This window comes from Anser brachyrhynchus (genome assembly GCF_964034855.1).
Source record: "Anser brachyrhynchus genome assembly, chromosome: 3".
Taxonomy (NCBI): Eukaryota; Metazoa; Chordata; class Aves; order Anseriformes; family Anatidae; genus Anser; species Anser brachyrhynchus.
In genome coordinates this window covers 21901807-21915817 of record NC_137696.1, presented here as the reverse complement: position 1 = coordinate 21915817, position 14011 = coordinate 21901807, and the positions used below count along the sequence as shown (strand labels likewise).

Below are 14011 nucleotides of genomic sequence, written 5' to 3'. Positions count from 1 at the left end.
CTGTAATTAAGATCAAATTATGTTTCACTTTAACTATTTAAATAAAAAATTAAGACTACTTTTTGGTACACTAAATAAAAATTAAAAAAATGCAGTGATGTACATTGGGTTGAAAGGATGGAATTTCTTTATGATCCTCACAGACAATTAAGTTACTCCCTGAAGCGTGAAATTTAATTACCATCACCAGAAGCAGCATGATGCAGTGGATTAGGACATAGGAATAAGTATCACAATTTTTTATCTCTGATCTTAGTTCTGCCATCTATTTATTGAATGACTGAGTCATATAACCTTCCTGTGCCTCCTTTTCATCCACCTGAAAAATGAGGTGTTTGATGGCTTTGCTAAGGGGCTGTGAAGTCTGTATAAGCATTTAAAGGTGTAATGGGTTATATGAATGCTAAGTGTTGCTAGGGTTGCCTAGGCTTACATACTATGAGTACTTATTGCAATCTGGTTTCATAGAGTGAAATCTCATTTTTTGGCAGTGTTAGCTTCATTAAAGGAAATGTAATCAAGCTCATGGGCAAATAGGGAGAGGACTACAAGAAGAGATGACACTGAAGAGCCATTGTGCATCAGAAAAAGATGCTGAGCTATTGTTCTTTTCACATCAGCTTTGATGCTACATGTCAGATACAATTACTAATTGTAGCATCTCAGGAGTGCCTCCAACCATGTACTTCTCATGAGGTGGAAGAAAGCATTTTTAATCTTACACAGTTTAACTGGGAAGCAAAAAGAAAAGAGGAGTGCCAGATGAACGTATTCCTCAATGAAGATTGCCTAGCTCTACTGTATTTGCTATTGTAATAGTCTCTTACTGAAGTGGTTAGCCACATCATGTCAGTACGGAGCTCTCACAAAAACTGAAAACTGTTTATTGGATGGGGAGAAGTGGCCAATTATAAAATAGTTTGTTCTGTCTTAAAAAAAAAAAACAAAACAAAACACCAGTGCTTTCTCATGTCACAGCACTACTTGGCCAACAGACCTTTTGAGTAGACAAGTTTCTTAGCATAGCAATAGCCATGCTAAGTTCATATTAAATTCACATTTTGGAATAGTCAGCAACAGAATCCTCCTATAAGTATCTGGGTTACTATTTTCACAGATTTAAAAAAGCAAAACTTAATTTAAAATGCCCATTGCATTTTGTGGGTTACATTCCAGTGCAAAAGTGCCAGATGACTCAGTTGGAAAGAAGTTTGTCCTTCACCAAGCAGACTGATCTCATTGCCTTTCTTTGCATTCCTCTGAGTTTATATGCTGTTTCCTTCAGGACCTCTGTCTGTATTAAAATCCATGCAAAGATTCTCATTTGTAATCACAAGAAAATAGATTGAATTGTGCGGCTGCAGTTCTTCACAGTTACTTATCTGATTCAATTCATTGCAGCATTCAAATGTTTTTCAGAGCAAGATATTTACTTCAACTGGGTTAGTAATGCAAAATCTTCAAAACAAGTCTTTTCTACAAGATACACAGAAAAGCAAAAACTTAAATATTTTAACTCTATTAAGTTAACAGGAGAGTATATTTTTTCATAGCTTTTGTTTTCTATTGATAAATTTTCCTCTGTAGAATAGGTGTATTGTGGTCTTGTAGCATGTTCTAAATATAGGAGGAAATCCAAATAACAATGAAACTCTAATGATTTAATTGCAAACTTCCTATGTTATCCAAGAATAAGTATGAATTAAAGATATCCTGTATGGGCTACTCATGTTTTGTTGAAAACTACAGCAATTTCTGCCATATTATGACATCCCTCAGACTGTACAATTGTCAAAAAGAGTAGCTGTACAGAAGGGCCCACCAGTGCAGTCCTAAAAGGCGTGTAAAGTTAGTTTCTTCCCCAGTACAAGTGAGGCAGTATTATTGCAGTCTGGAGCCAAAATCTTCTGGGTCTCCTGTTCTAAGCAAGGTAATTATACCATGAGTCTGACCTGTTATCCAGATCTAGAAGAATTACACAGTTATTTTCTTGGAGGGAGGTCATTAGTTTTATCTTAAAAGAAAAGCATCAAAACCCACGTGCTTTTTTTCCTTAGACAGTGAAAGAAAAGAAAATCATTACAATTAATTCCATCTTTTTTAATGGCAATTAAAATACATCTGTGAATACATCTTGTAAAGGCATTTTGAAGGAAGGGCTGGGAAGCATTCTGGGAACAGGTAGAATCTAATAGTCACAGGGATGTTAAAGGTCTGATCCAATAACACGAACAAAGGTCTTAATTGTATTTAACCTATCACCAACAGTTACATCTTCCTTTCACAAGAGGCCATAGAAAAAGATAGAAGGACAACTCGCATTAAATCAATACAGGAAAACTATTTCTCTTTCTCTTCTTAAGTAGAATGCTCTGTGAGCAGAAGAGTTTGCATTGCAGTCTTTCTGCATTGTTCAAGAACTATCTCCTTTAATGCTAAATAATGTCATGTATTAATATACACTAACTTTATTTGTTGCCATTTTAGAAAATAGATCCTTTTCAAGACTATATTATCATCCATAAAATTAAGGCCCTGATGTCTTTTAAGTAATTTTAAGATCAGTAAGCTGAAAATAATTTAAAATTGTTAATTAAAAGTAATAGAAGGCAGTGTAATGTATTGGTTGAACCAGTGAAAAAAGCCTTCTGTGGTTCTTTTTTTTTTTTTTCTTCTACTGTCTCTTGGAATTATGTTTGCATCATCTGAAAGCATTTTTTAATTTTATGTTTGCTGTATCCTAAAAATGTCTAGTCTGTGCAGTATGCATTAATTGCTATCAGGCAAGTAAGCATGGAGCAACGTGGAAGCAAGATTAGAACCTGTTATAAACTCCTGTGTAATTATGCAATGGTATGTAGGATGGAGAAAGTTATGTTCTTTTACCAATTCATCTAGTAAAGAAGGAAAATTCTCTTTTGGACTCCTAATGATAATTTTTCTTTTTAATCCTGTCCAAGGTTTCATTCTCAAAAATTGGCTTTCAATTTTTTTCACTACCTTTATCATGCCACAGGTGGATTTTGATGTGAAATACTCTGATGCAGATGCTATTATTGGCATTTTATTTTGTAATTCCCCAAAGTTCACTGAAACCTTTACCAAGGATAGACTAGATTGTACAGGTACATTGCATTTTCCTCTCAGGCATACCATGATAAGTGTTTGTAACAACAAGAGTATTTTAGATGAGAGAGCATGGATTTGGAGAAATAAATCATACTGTAACTCGGCTTGGTTATGAGAAATCTGTCATACCTAAGGTGAAACAACCTATGCTAGAAGCCAGGGCAAACCCACAGTGAAGGCATAGGTGGTAACACAGGTGTCAAGCTGGCTGGCAGCATGGAAATGAATTCTATCTTGCATATGTAGATGGAAGTCTGGAGAATAATCACTAAGATGGTTGCAATGTATGGGATATCAAGACTGAAGTCCTAAAGCTTGCTGCGATCAAGTGTTTTGAAACACCTCTTTAGCAGAATGAAAGGGAATTCAACAAGTTATGTTATTAATTGAATTCAAAACTATCAGAATCATTTATCCACAAAGACAGACAAATGCAGGATGCAAATGTTTTCTCTTGAGATTTTACTTAAGAATTCTAGCACATCTCTTTTATGAATTGACTGCTTCTAAGAGAGCATCCTGACTTGCACTTGCAATTAATCATTGCTGGCATTACCCAGAGGAGCGTGCAACATGGCATCTAATGCATTAGTGTATTGATTAGAGTTAATCAGTTATGTGTTCCTCCTGAAGCTGCACACTACACAATCAAAGAGTAGCTAAACTATAAATATCTCTTAGAAGTTTCCATGAAAACTCTATTATGCTTCTGAAACTGGGTAACTGCAGGTAAAATAGAGGCAGGGAAGCATCACCTGGTATCTAGCAAACTGAATCATGGATGGGAGGCCAGAGGAAGCACTAAGAGGAAGGTTAGGTCAGAAAGAAGTGCTTCACCATTACAGTCTGACCACCTAACTCTTTCAGGGCTATGCAAGTCCTAAGGCTCTGTTTCTAGCACACCTTCACTTTACAGAGAGTAAGTGAGTGTACAGGTGGTCACTTGAAAATTCAGCCCTTGTACTGTGATCAGTTTCTGTCAGCAGCATTTTCTGTTTTGGGGAAGAATGATATAGCCTTGTAAGAAAAATTCTGGATGTAGTGCAGGCTTTCTTTAAGCAACAAATTATCTCTAGATAACATATACAGGTCTGAACTTGTATGAAGTCTGAAAATACTTGGTTCCATGATTTTAGCTATTCTGTCACTGAAGACCAAGGTGCTATAAGTTTGAATCTAAATCTATTTACATTCTAGATTCAAAATGTCTGAGCCAGCTTCTTTCATAACATAACTTCAGTGAAAGTCCTTTTGAGTGGGTCTGGCCTGCTGAATCAAGACTCGGAGCAGTGTCTAAACAATGTTATAGTGTGTTGCTTTGCAGCATAAAACATTGAATTAAGATGTTAAGCCATGGTTTTACTTGTTGATTGTGGCAGTTGCTAGAGAGATCATCCTAGCTATTGTGGCTGATGTGGTAAAAACAGATTTTGCTATTGAAGGCTGAGTGGAGATTATAGCTATATGCACAGTAACTGATGCATTTGTCCTTGCAGTTGTCAGCTTACCAGTCTTATTCATCACTCTGTACACTGCTTGGAGGTTATGCAGAGGATATCAGGAACAATCTGTTATCTGATGTAATTTTCTTTTGGGACCTAAGTTTCACAGAATCACAGAATGGTTGAGGTTGGAAGGGACCTCTGATATTTACTAGTCCAACTTCCTTGCCCTATGCAAGGTCAGCAAGAAGAGGTTGCCCAGATCCTTATCCAGTCAGGTTTTGAATAGTCAGGAACAAAATGTATGGATAGAGACTCCATAGTCTTTCTGGGCAAGTTCTTCCAGTGTTAAATCACCCTTAGATTAAGCAATTTTTTCTTAAAAGGGATTTCTTGTATTTCAGTCTATGCACATTCCCTGTTGTCCTTTCATTAGATATGACCGATTGGTTCTTACTTACACCCTTCCACAAGATGTAAACATTGATATGATCCTCCCTGAGCCTTCTCTTCCCCAAGGTAACCAATCCCAATTTTCTCAGCCTCTCTTCATACGTCAGATGCTCCACTGCCTGCTTACCTAAATTATAGTTCCAGCAGTTTGTTGATGAGGATGTGACGGGAGACAGTGTCGGAAGCCTTACTAAAGTCAGATTAAGCAATGTCTACTGCTCTCCTCACCCACCAAGCCAATCATCTCACTATAGAAAGCTACCAGTTTGGTTAAACATGAAATCAGGATGAAGAGACTCCACACATGGTATTGCCACAAATATCTCAGCAGATCACTGAAGTAGCTTTTCTGTCACCTTGCTAAAATGCTTTCTAAAATTAGATTCATAACATATGCCACTCACAATAAAGCTACCACTAACTAACATCTAATGCATATCAGTTATGCTGCAGTAGATCTTGCTACTGCCAGACCGCCTCTGTTAAAGGATCTTCAAATGAGTATGGTTCTGTTAAATACAGGGTGTTGTATGGAAAGATTTGGAGATCAGAGTCCCTGTTCTGCCACAGAACAATGGCAGAACTGACTCCAGTCTTGATTTGCTCATGGGTCTCTGTACTGACCTGGTAGCTATTTTTAGTCTCCCTAATAAATCTACCAGTTAGTGTCATCTCCAGATCATTTATTTTTGTGTCTGTGAAGAACAGGATGATACTTGGGAATTAATTTCACATGAATCTTTGAATCTCAGACAACCTATTGTAAGAATTTGTTCCACAAAACAGGAATATATTTTGTAGTGAATCTGAACTTGAGTGAATCTGCCTTTTCCCATCTTGCAGTTGCAGTGAAATAAAATACCTGCTTGGCAACAGCTCTGGGAGTTAATAAAGTTTCTGTGGTAAACTATGAGAAGCCCGAGAATTTCAAACTGAAGTTATTGCACCAGTAACTCAGAAAAGCAATTCCTAAAACTCTTGGCACATTTATCCAGAGGGTTAGCAGTAACACAGAAATGGAAATCATTGTTGAGAGCCACTGCGTACTTGGAATTAAAACCCATCAGTCTTCTGAAACTAAGGAAAACAATTTTTGTGACATACAGATGCTTCTGTAGTTCATAACAAAAATTAAATCTAAATCTTCTTTTTTACCCTGTTTGTATGGAAATTCATATCCTCGATCCTTGTAATATACCTAACTTGAGATGACATCAAAAGAAATAATGCACAGAGAAGCTAGGCATTTAAAATGAAGCACTTTCAGTGCTTCATTTTATTTAATTTCAGTAAAAAACAGAGTTATCCATTTGGGTGAGGGGGATGAGAAAGGAGAGAGAGGATGACAATATCATCTTCTGAAGCTGGAACCTGAAATACAAGAGATGAAATGTGGAAAATGAAGGTAACTGTAAAAGATGCATAAAACTTAGAAGTCTAGTTTCAGTGTTCTTTCTGAAAAGGGAGGGAGAAAGAGACCTAGTAAACCACAAAAAACAGACATACAAAAACCAACCAAACAAAAAAAACCAGTGTTTGGTTTTCAGAGTTGAGAGTTGAACTGTTAGCTGTCATCAGGGTCTTTAAGCAGTCCTTGCTTAAGGACTTTTATTTAGGTCTTTAAAATACCTGTTGGCACCTTCCTTGCCTGATGGGAACTGTGTCATATTGAACAGAGTGTAGTGACACTGCTATAATCCTGCTGAGATAAACAGTGTGTCTACCTCCGGCACAAAGAAAAATCTCCTAGATATTAGAGGTATAGGGTCAGTGATTTGGGATGGATCCTCCCTTGTAGCGAGCACAGATGTTTGTTGGTTGGTTGGTGCAAATGGCACAGCGAGGGAAGGGCAGGGAGAAACACACACATGTACATACATATATTGTTATTCCCATTTGGAAGTGTGTCTTAGCTTGATAACATTCAAATTTTGGCATACTTCTGGGGAAAGAGGTTTGTTGTTATACTACACTATGTAGTTTGTTTTGTTCAAAACTATGTTGCAGTGGGTTTCTCCGTCCCTTAAGTCAAATGCATTCTTGTGTACAGCCCACACAGTCACAAACCAATGGTGGGTGATGATCGTACTTGATAAGGAAACATTTGAGTTTCAAGAGGATATTGGAAAAGAGCAATGAAAAATCTGTTTTTCAGATTGAAACAATGATGAACAATTATGTTAACCAGAAATAGTCTTCCACAAAAATACTTGATACTGGGTGCTTGAAAGCAACTTCAGGAAACACAGTAAGTTTTTGTTCTCATCTTTAAAACTGCAGCTGGAGCTGTAAAGAGCATTTTCTAGTAGGTTTTATTAGACACCCATTTTCTTGTTTTTCTTCAAGTACAATATGCTAAAAAAGAAATCTCTCTCTCTCTCTCTCTCTCTCTCTCTGTGTGTGTGTGTTTGTGTATATAGTAGTAGTAGAGAAAACAGAAAAGTGGGTTAGTAGTGACTGAATGGGTTTACAGACAATCTCTCATCTCTGGTCATGTTTATGGTGCGTGACCAGTGAAGTGGGTGATGGACTCTGTACAGCTGCAGGAGTAACGCATGCCTCTCCGAAAGCATCCATTCACAAATGGTGCCATCGAGTGTTTTTATTGGCAGCCTGTACACAGTAATGAAAAATGAAATGGGCCAGACAGCGTTATCATAGTTACTTTATTCCATAGTGATTCTATGATTCTATGAAAACTTCTAGGGTGAACAGATGTCACAATAAAATAAGGACATAAAATTACAATACAATATCCTGGGTTGGAAGGGACCCACAAGGAACATCAATTCCAAGTCATGGCTCCACACAGGACCACCCAAAAATCAAATGAAATGTCTGAGAGCATTGTCCTAACACTTCTTGATGTCTGGCAGGCTTGCTGTCATGACCACTTCCCTGGGGAGCCTGTTCCAGAGCTCAACCACCCGCGCAGTGAAGAACCTTTTCGTAATATCCAGCCAGAACCTCCCCTGATGCAGCTTCATGCTGTTCCCTCGGGTACTCTTGCTGGTCACCAGAGAGAAGAGATCAGCACCTTCCCCTCTGCTCCCCCTTCTAGGCCATGATGTGGTCTCCCCTCAGTCTCCTCTCCTCTAGGCTGGACAAACCCAGTGACTTCAGCTGCTCCTCATACGTCTTGCCCTCTCGACCCTTCACCTTCTTTGTAGCCCTCCTTTTGACATGCTCTAATAGTTGTATGTCGTTCGTATAAGAACCAGAGGGTAGAAGGTGGACATTAAAGAAGGCAAGCCCTTAAAGTCTTCTGACATCTCAGAAAGTACATTAAGCTCATACAGATTTTCTGTTCTCATTTACTTGTGGCAACAAGCAGACTAAGTTGAAACACTCCTGCAGTATGTTATGTTAGTTTCCAGAACTGTTTCTCCATTCCATTTCCTTGATTTATTTGGTAGAACTGTTTGTTTGTCTTTAAGGCCAAAATGAAACAAAACAAAACAAACAAAAAACAGCAAGAAAAATGACATATTTTAGTTGTAGTGCTTCTTGTATGTCTAGACATTCCAGCCAGCCACATCAGAAGCAAAGCATGCTACCTCAACCAGCAACACAGTGTTGGAAATAACCATTTTTTACACAAGTCCTTGAGACTGGCTTATTGCCCAAGTCTGACTAACAGCCTTTGCCAGTGAGGAGCAGGGGGAGTGATATCTAGAGAGCATATACACGTGTGCTACAGATTTCACAGCTTGCTTTGTAAAGACAGTTAAGCTTCTTTGAAACAGCAGGCAGACATCTCTGAGAAGTCCAGGAGCACAGAAGTGCAACAGAAGAGAGCAGTAGGCCATTATTTACTTGGGTTTTCAACATCTTAGCTCTGTAGAAATCTTGGTGCTTAGAAGTTTGCTTTTGCAAAATCCACAGGAGGGGAAGGCACTGACCATGGAGCACCATGAGATGATGGGGGGAGGAGGAGAGAACAAGGTACAGTATGGCCAGCCATATGCAAAGCTGCTTCTCTGAAGGCTTCGGTCCTCGTAAAATAGCCTTTCTTATCATTCTTCTTCTTTGTTCTTTCCCTTTTCTGTATGATGAATGCAGATGGGTACTGCTTCAAAGGAGAGTTGGACATCTAGAGAAACCTTTTCGGATCTCACTGGAGTATGTTGCTCATGGGAACAAGAGCATAGCGGCTGTGGATTCATTTGCAATAAAGAACTGCAGTACAGGTAATGTACCATATTTTATTGTTTCTAGCTCATACTGTTTTGATGACTTTTTAGAGATGAGCATGATTTCTGTCTAAGAAACTTCAAAGAATTAAAGTTTGTCATTTGATAGGTTACTTAAATAGTTTTTTTAACTATTCTGTTCCAGAGAATATATTTTTTAAATGTTGCGTTAGAAGTTTTTAACTTCTTGAAGGGAACAAGATCTTTCTTTCCCCCTTTTGGAATGAATTTCTAGGAAAATTCAATTTGGGGAAAAACAGATCAGTACTTTTCCTGGCTTACCAGATGCATATCCTGACAACTTCACTTTCTGCAGCAGAAAATAGAACAGATGAATGGTTCTGAAACATATATCTTGCAAGTCATCTTTGGATGTTCCTTGTAACAATTTCAGAGTTGTTTTTTTGAACAACTATGGTAAAGTTGGTTTTATAAAGCGTACATTTATTTGAAAATGTTCCAAAGCAGTTATTGTGGAGTTACCCCTAATAGCTTGATACAGTGTGTGGAATTTTAGTAATGGGCAACCTTATCAGGAGTTACCTTTTTAAATATAAGCTTCATTATCAATTTAAGTATGTAAATTCAGTGCTTTGTGTCAGAAGCAGCTGTGTTTTAGTTCTACCATCTTTATGGAAATTGTGAAACATACTGAAATCTTCAGGTGGCTTGTCAGTGAATATTATTACTTCTAGCACTTAACACCTTTTCTCAGTTTCATTTACTTAGAATACTGCTGAGTGGCATGTCCTCCTTTTCAGCCTAACTAGGATAGGGAAATCTGTTAAAGAGTATATGTTGTTTTCATTATTTACATTACTCTCCACAGAGGTCAGTTGTATTAAGGGGTTTATTGCACTGTTCATAGATAAAGATGAAGATCTTTAGGCTCCAACAGCGAACAGCTTGACCTTGTGCTGAAAGTGCAAGGCATATTCAGACAGAAAGCATCTGCTCTTCTCCTGACATACAAAACTCATCTTGGTATATCTGTAAGGAAGAAAAGAAAGTATTTCAACACTGCAAAACAAAGAAGTAAATGGGAGATAAGTCATTCATTCCACATTGTTTGGGGAGTATGTTGCAACAAACTGCAGGAATTGTTCAGCTGCTATGAAAGTACATAAACTCTCTTGGGAATGCCTGAAGGAGAGCCATCGGTGACAAGGAAAGGCACTGTTGGCTGAGTGAAAAGTTGATGTTGTTTTAGTGAGACGTTTGATAGAAACTAATACCAATACTGGACACATAAAAACATAGAATCATACAATGGTGTGGGTTGGAAGGGATTTTAAAGATCATCTAGTTCTGATCCCCCTTCTAGTGGAAGGCAGGGACACCTTCTGCTAGATCAAATTTTGAGCAATTTTGAGATTGCTCTGGAGACTTCTCTGGACAACCTGGTCCAGTGCCTCACCACCTCATAATGAATTTCTTCCTAGTATCTAATCTAAACCTACCCTTTTTTAGTTTAAAACTGTTACCCCTTGTTCTTTCACTACATTCCCTGATAAAGAGTCTCTCCTCATCTTTCCTGTAGGCCCCCTTTAAATTTCAGAAGACCTCTATGGGATCTCCCTGGAGCCTTCTCTTCTCTAGGCTAAGTAACCCCGACTATCTCAGTCTGTCTTCACAGGAGAAGTGCTCCACCCCTCTGATCATCTCTGTGGCCCTCCTCTGGACGTGCTATAACAGGTCCGTGTATTTCTTATGCTGTGGGTCCCAGAGCTGAATGCCCTACTCCAGGTAGGGTCTCACTAGAGGGGGAGAATCACCTCCTTTGACCTGCTAGCTACACTACTTCTGATGCAGCCCAGGATATGGTTGATTTCTTGGGCTGCAAGCGTGCACTGCCAGCTCATATTCAGTTTTTCATTCACCAGTAAACCCAAGCCCTTCTCCACAGGAAAAGGTACTGTTCTGAAGATGACAGAAGTTGGTTGCTGAGGCTATTAAAATACATTGTGAGCATAAGAAGGAACAAATGTCCTATTTTGTCTACAGATTTTAGCAATTGGTTACTCTTCTATTCTGTTTACAATACAGGTTATATGAATAATACAACCAGAGAAGAAATCCGTATGTTCATTTTTCAGTTACTTGAAACTACTATGCCTCCTGCACACAGGTGAAGACTGGGCCCATTTTACTAGAAAGGAAGTAGTGATGAGCAGCCAAGGTGTCACCTTAGGCTTGGAGGAAATACAGAAAGCAATAAGAAAAGATTCATTTAGAATTAATTTTTCTGCAGCTGATAGAAGCCTCTATGCAGTTTAGGTAGTTGGATACCTTAATATCACTGAAGAGTCCAAAACATAGGTGCATTTGGAAAAGAAACATCCAGGAAACAATAACAGCCCTTCAGCCTGACTTTTCTAAGCCTTTTATACACAATATGTGCAATTTAAAAACAAATTAAGGGGCATAGAAAATCTTAGGAAATTGGTCTACCATTTCTATAGTTGAATATAGGTTTGAATCTAAATTAGATGTTACTAGAGGTGTGACAAAAGTAGAGGTTTGGGACTGGGATTTGCTTTTGAACGTTGGGAATTCCATTTTGTGAGTTCTTTAATCATGGAAAAAATTGGATTCTTGCATATAAAATGCAAAAATAACAGCCTATTGGGAATTTTAAAAAATAAAATAAAAATAATGTGCTGATAACATTCTGAAGTTTTCTATAATTCTGAATTTAAAAATTCAAGATTGAAATCCCATCTAACCAAAATTTGTTGATGAGAAATACAACTCTGTCAGTGTCATTGTGCTCCACATTCCCTTTCTTTTTCATTCAACGTATTAGAAAGTCAAAGTGATTTGTTCCTTCAATATTTTCACATTCCCCAAGTCCCATCATATAATTATTCTTGATCAGGTTAGGTTGATAGGAAAAATGAAAATATTTGCAATTTGAGGGTTTTCGTTTGTTTGTTTAATGCTCAGGATGAGCCATAAGTGTATTTGGTACATCTCTTACCATTGCTATAGTTCATCACCACCATTCTTCTCATGTACTCTGTCAACCTCTCTACCTTTAATTCATGAAGGGCTTTTTAGCATCTTAAATGGATTCAAGTTTTTAAATGCTTTTGCTTACAGAAAGTTTTCCTGAGGCATGGAGTTAGATTCTGATTATAAAGCTCCTAAAAGCTGCTTGTACTTCTGCAGGTTTGGGATCAGGCCAGTTAACAGGTAGCGTTTCCTATAGTTCTACATCCAATTGATTTTAAGTTGCCATCTTAAATGTGAAGCAGATTGTGTTTGTCAGTATGTAAAACCTGAACTATTGATTGTCTAATTATATTTCTTACAACTTAATATTTAATCAAGTATAAAAAAATACAAATTGTAGAGAAGTAATATACTAATTTAATGTCAGTTAAATTTTTTTCCCTTCTACAAGTAATTGGTACTGTGGCATTTGATAGTCGATAGTAATTTTTAGTAATAAAAATAGAGTTAATTTCCTAAGTATGTATTGACTTATTAATGATATTTAATGGGTTTCTTACAATTTTATTGCAGTTGTAAATTAATTAGTTTGCTAACTTACTTCCAAAAGTCTTAATTAAAGTACCTAATAGTAAGCACAAGTAAATGACAAGACATTGTTTGATTTACCAATTCTAAGTAACTTTTTATGTAAAAGGCATGGAGGTCAAATGCTTCTAAAATGTGTTAAAGGTTTAATGATGCTCTGAGGCTGTTAAAAACAGTTATTTCAGATGCTCACCCTAAGAGGAAGCACTTAGCTTTCAAGTTTTCAAGCTTAATAGGCAACATTAAAAATATATTTATTTTGAAGCAGGGAGAGAATATATGTTGTTGATTTCTTAAGTTAATGCTACTGTCCATTCAGCAATAGCTTTTTCAGGAGATACTAAAAGTACATAGAAATACACTTCATGCCTTCAGAGCTAGTAAGTAGATAGTTCTGTAATGATCTTGTGGTTGTAATATGCATGCAAATTTCTGAAAGTTGAAGTTAAGGTTATACGAAAAGTAAAAGCCTGGATCCAAAGCAAAGGACTTCTCAATAAAGGGCAGGTTTTGAAGACCTAGAGGTGATTTTACTGGGAAAAGAGATAGTGAGGGAAGAGTAAGGAATACAGGCTTGAAAAATACATGAAGAACTATGAGCAATTGCCAGATAGATTTTTTTCATGATTCCTTTTGATAAATAGTCTAGCAACAGATTTATTAATCAACTGTAGGAAATCAATAAGGATTTTCTTCAAGCAGGATTAGTTATATATCTGAATCATTACTAAAATGATGTATTTGTGTATTTAGACAAAACCTGAATATGTGTCATTTTCCCACATATGCTTGCTTTCTGTATTTTGTCTTTTAAATGAATTTGCTAACAGGAAGTTGTAGTTAACTTAAGGAGATACCAGTGAACACCTTTTCAAAATAAGTTCTTGATGCTTCCTACTGGAAAACCACATAGAAAAGTTAACCTCTTCTAAACCAAGAACTAAAATAATATCATAGAATCGTTTAGGTTGGAGAAGACCTTCAAGATCATGAAATCCAACCATTAACCTCACTACTGAGTCCCGTTACTAAACCATGTCCCCATGTCATGGCACACCTATAGCTAAGGTGTTAATAATCAATTTGTATTTTTTGTATAGCTTTTAAATAAGTTTCGTTTGAGTAAGATGTTTGCAGAAGATTTATGAAGCAACTAAAATGTAAATATTTTTTAATGAAATATTTGCTTAGCTGTAATTATGGGACAGAGGAAAGAAGATGTACCTTCAATGACAAATATGTCATTTTATT

The 14011-nt window shown here is 37.1% G+C and overlaps 1 protein-coding gene across 8 annotated transcripts in view; it reads left to right on the top strand.

Moving 5' to 3' along the window:
• ALK (ALK receptor tyrosine kinase) overlaps nt 1-14011 on the top strand; it is a 309718-nt gene that overhangs the window by 197146 nt on the left and 98561 nt on the right. For all 8 annotated transcript variants that reach the window (XR_013949459.1, XM_080587582.1, XM_080587583.1 and 5 more), the window contains exon 5: nt 9087-9214. Coding sequence is in view for 7 of the 8 variants with exons in the window: in XM_080587582.1 (XP_080443708.1) it covers nt 9087-9214 (128 nt within the window). In the remaining variant the exon portion in view is untranslated. The remainder of the gene's footprint in view (nt 1-9086; nt 9215-14011) is intronic.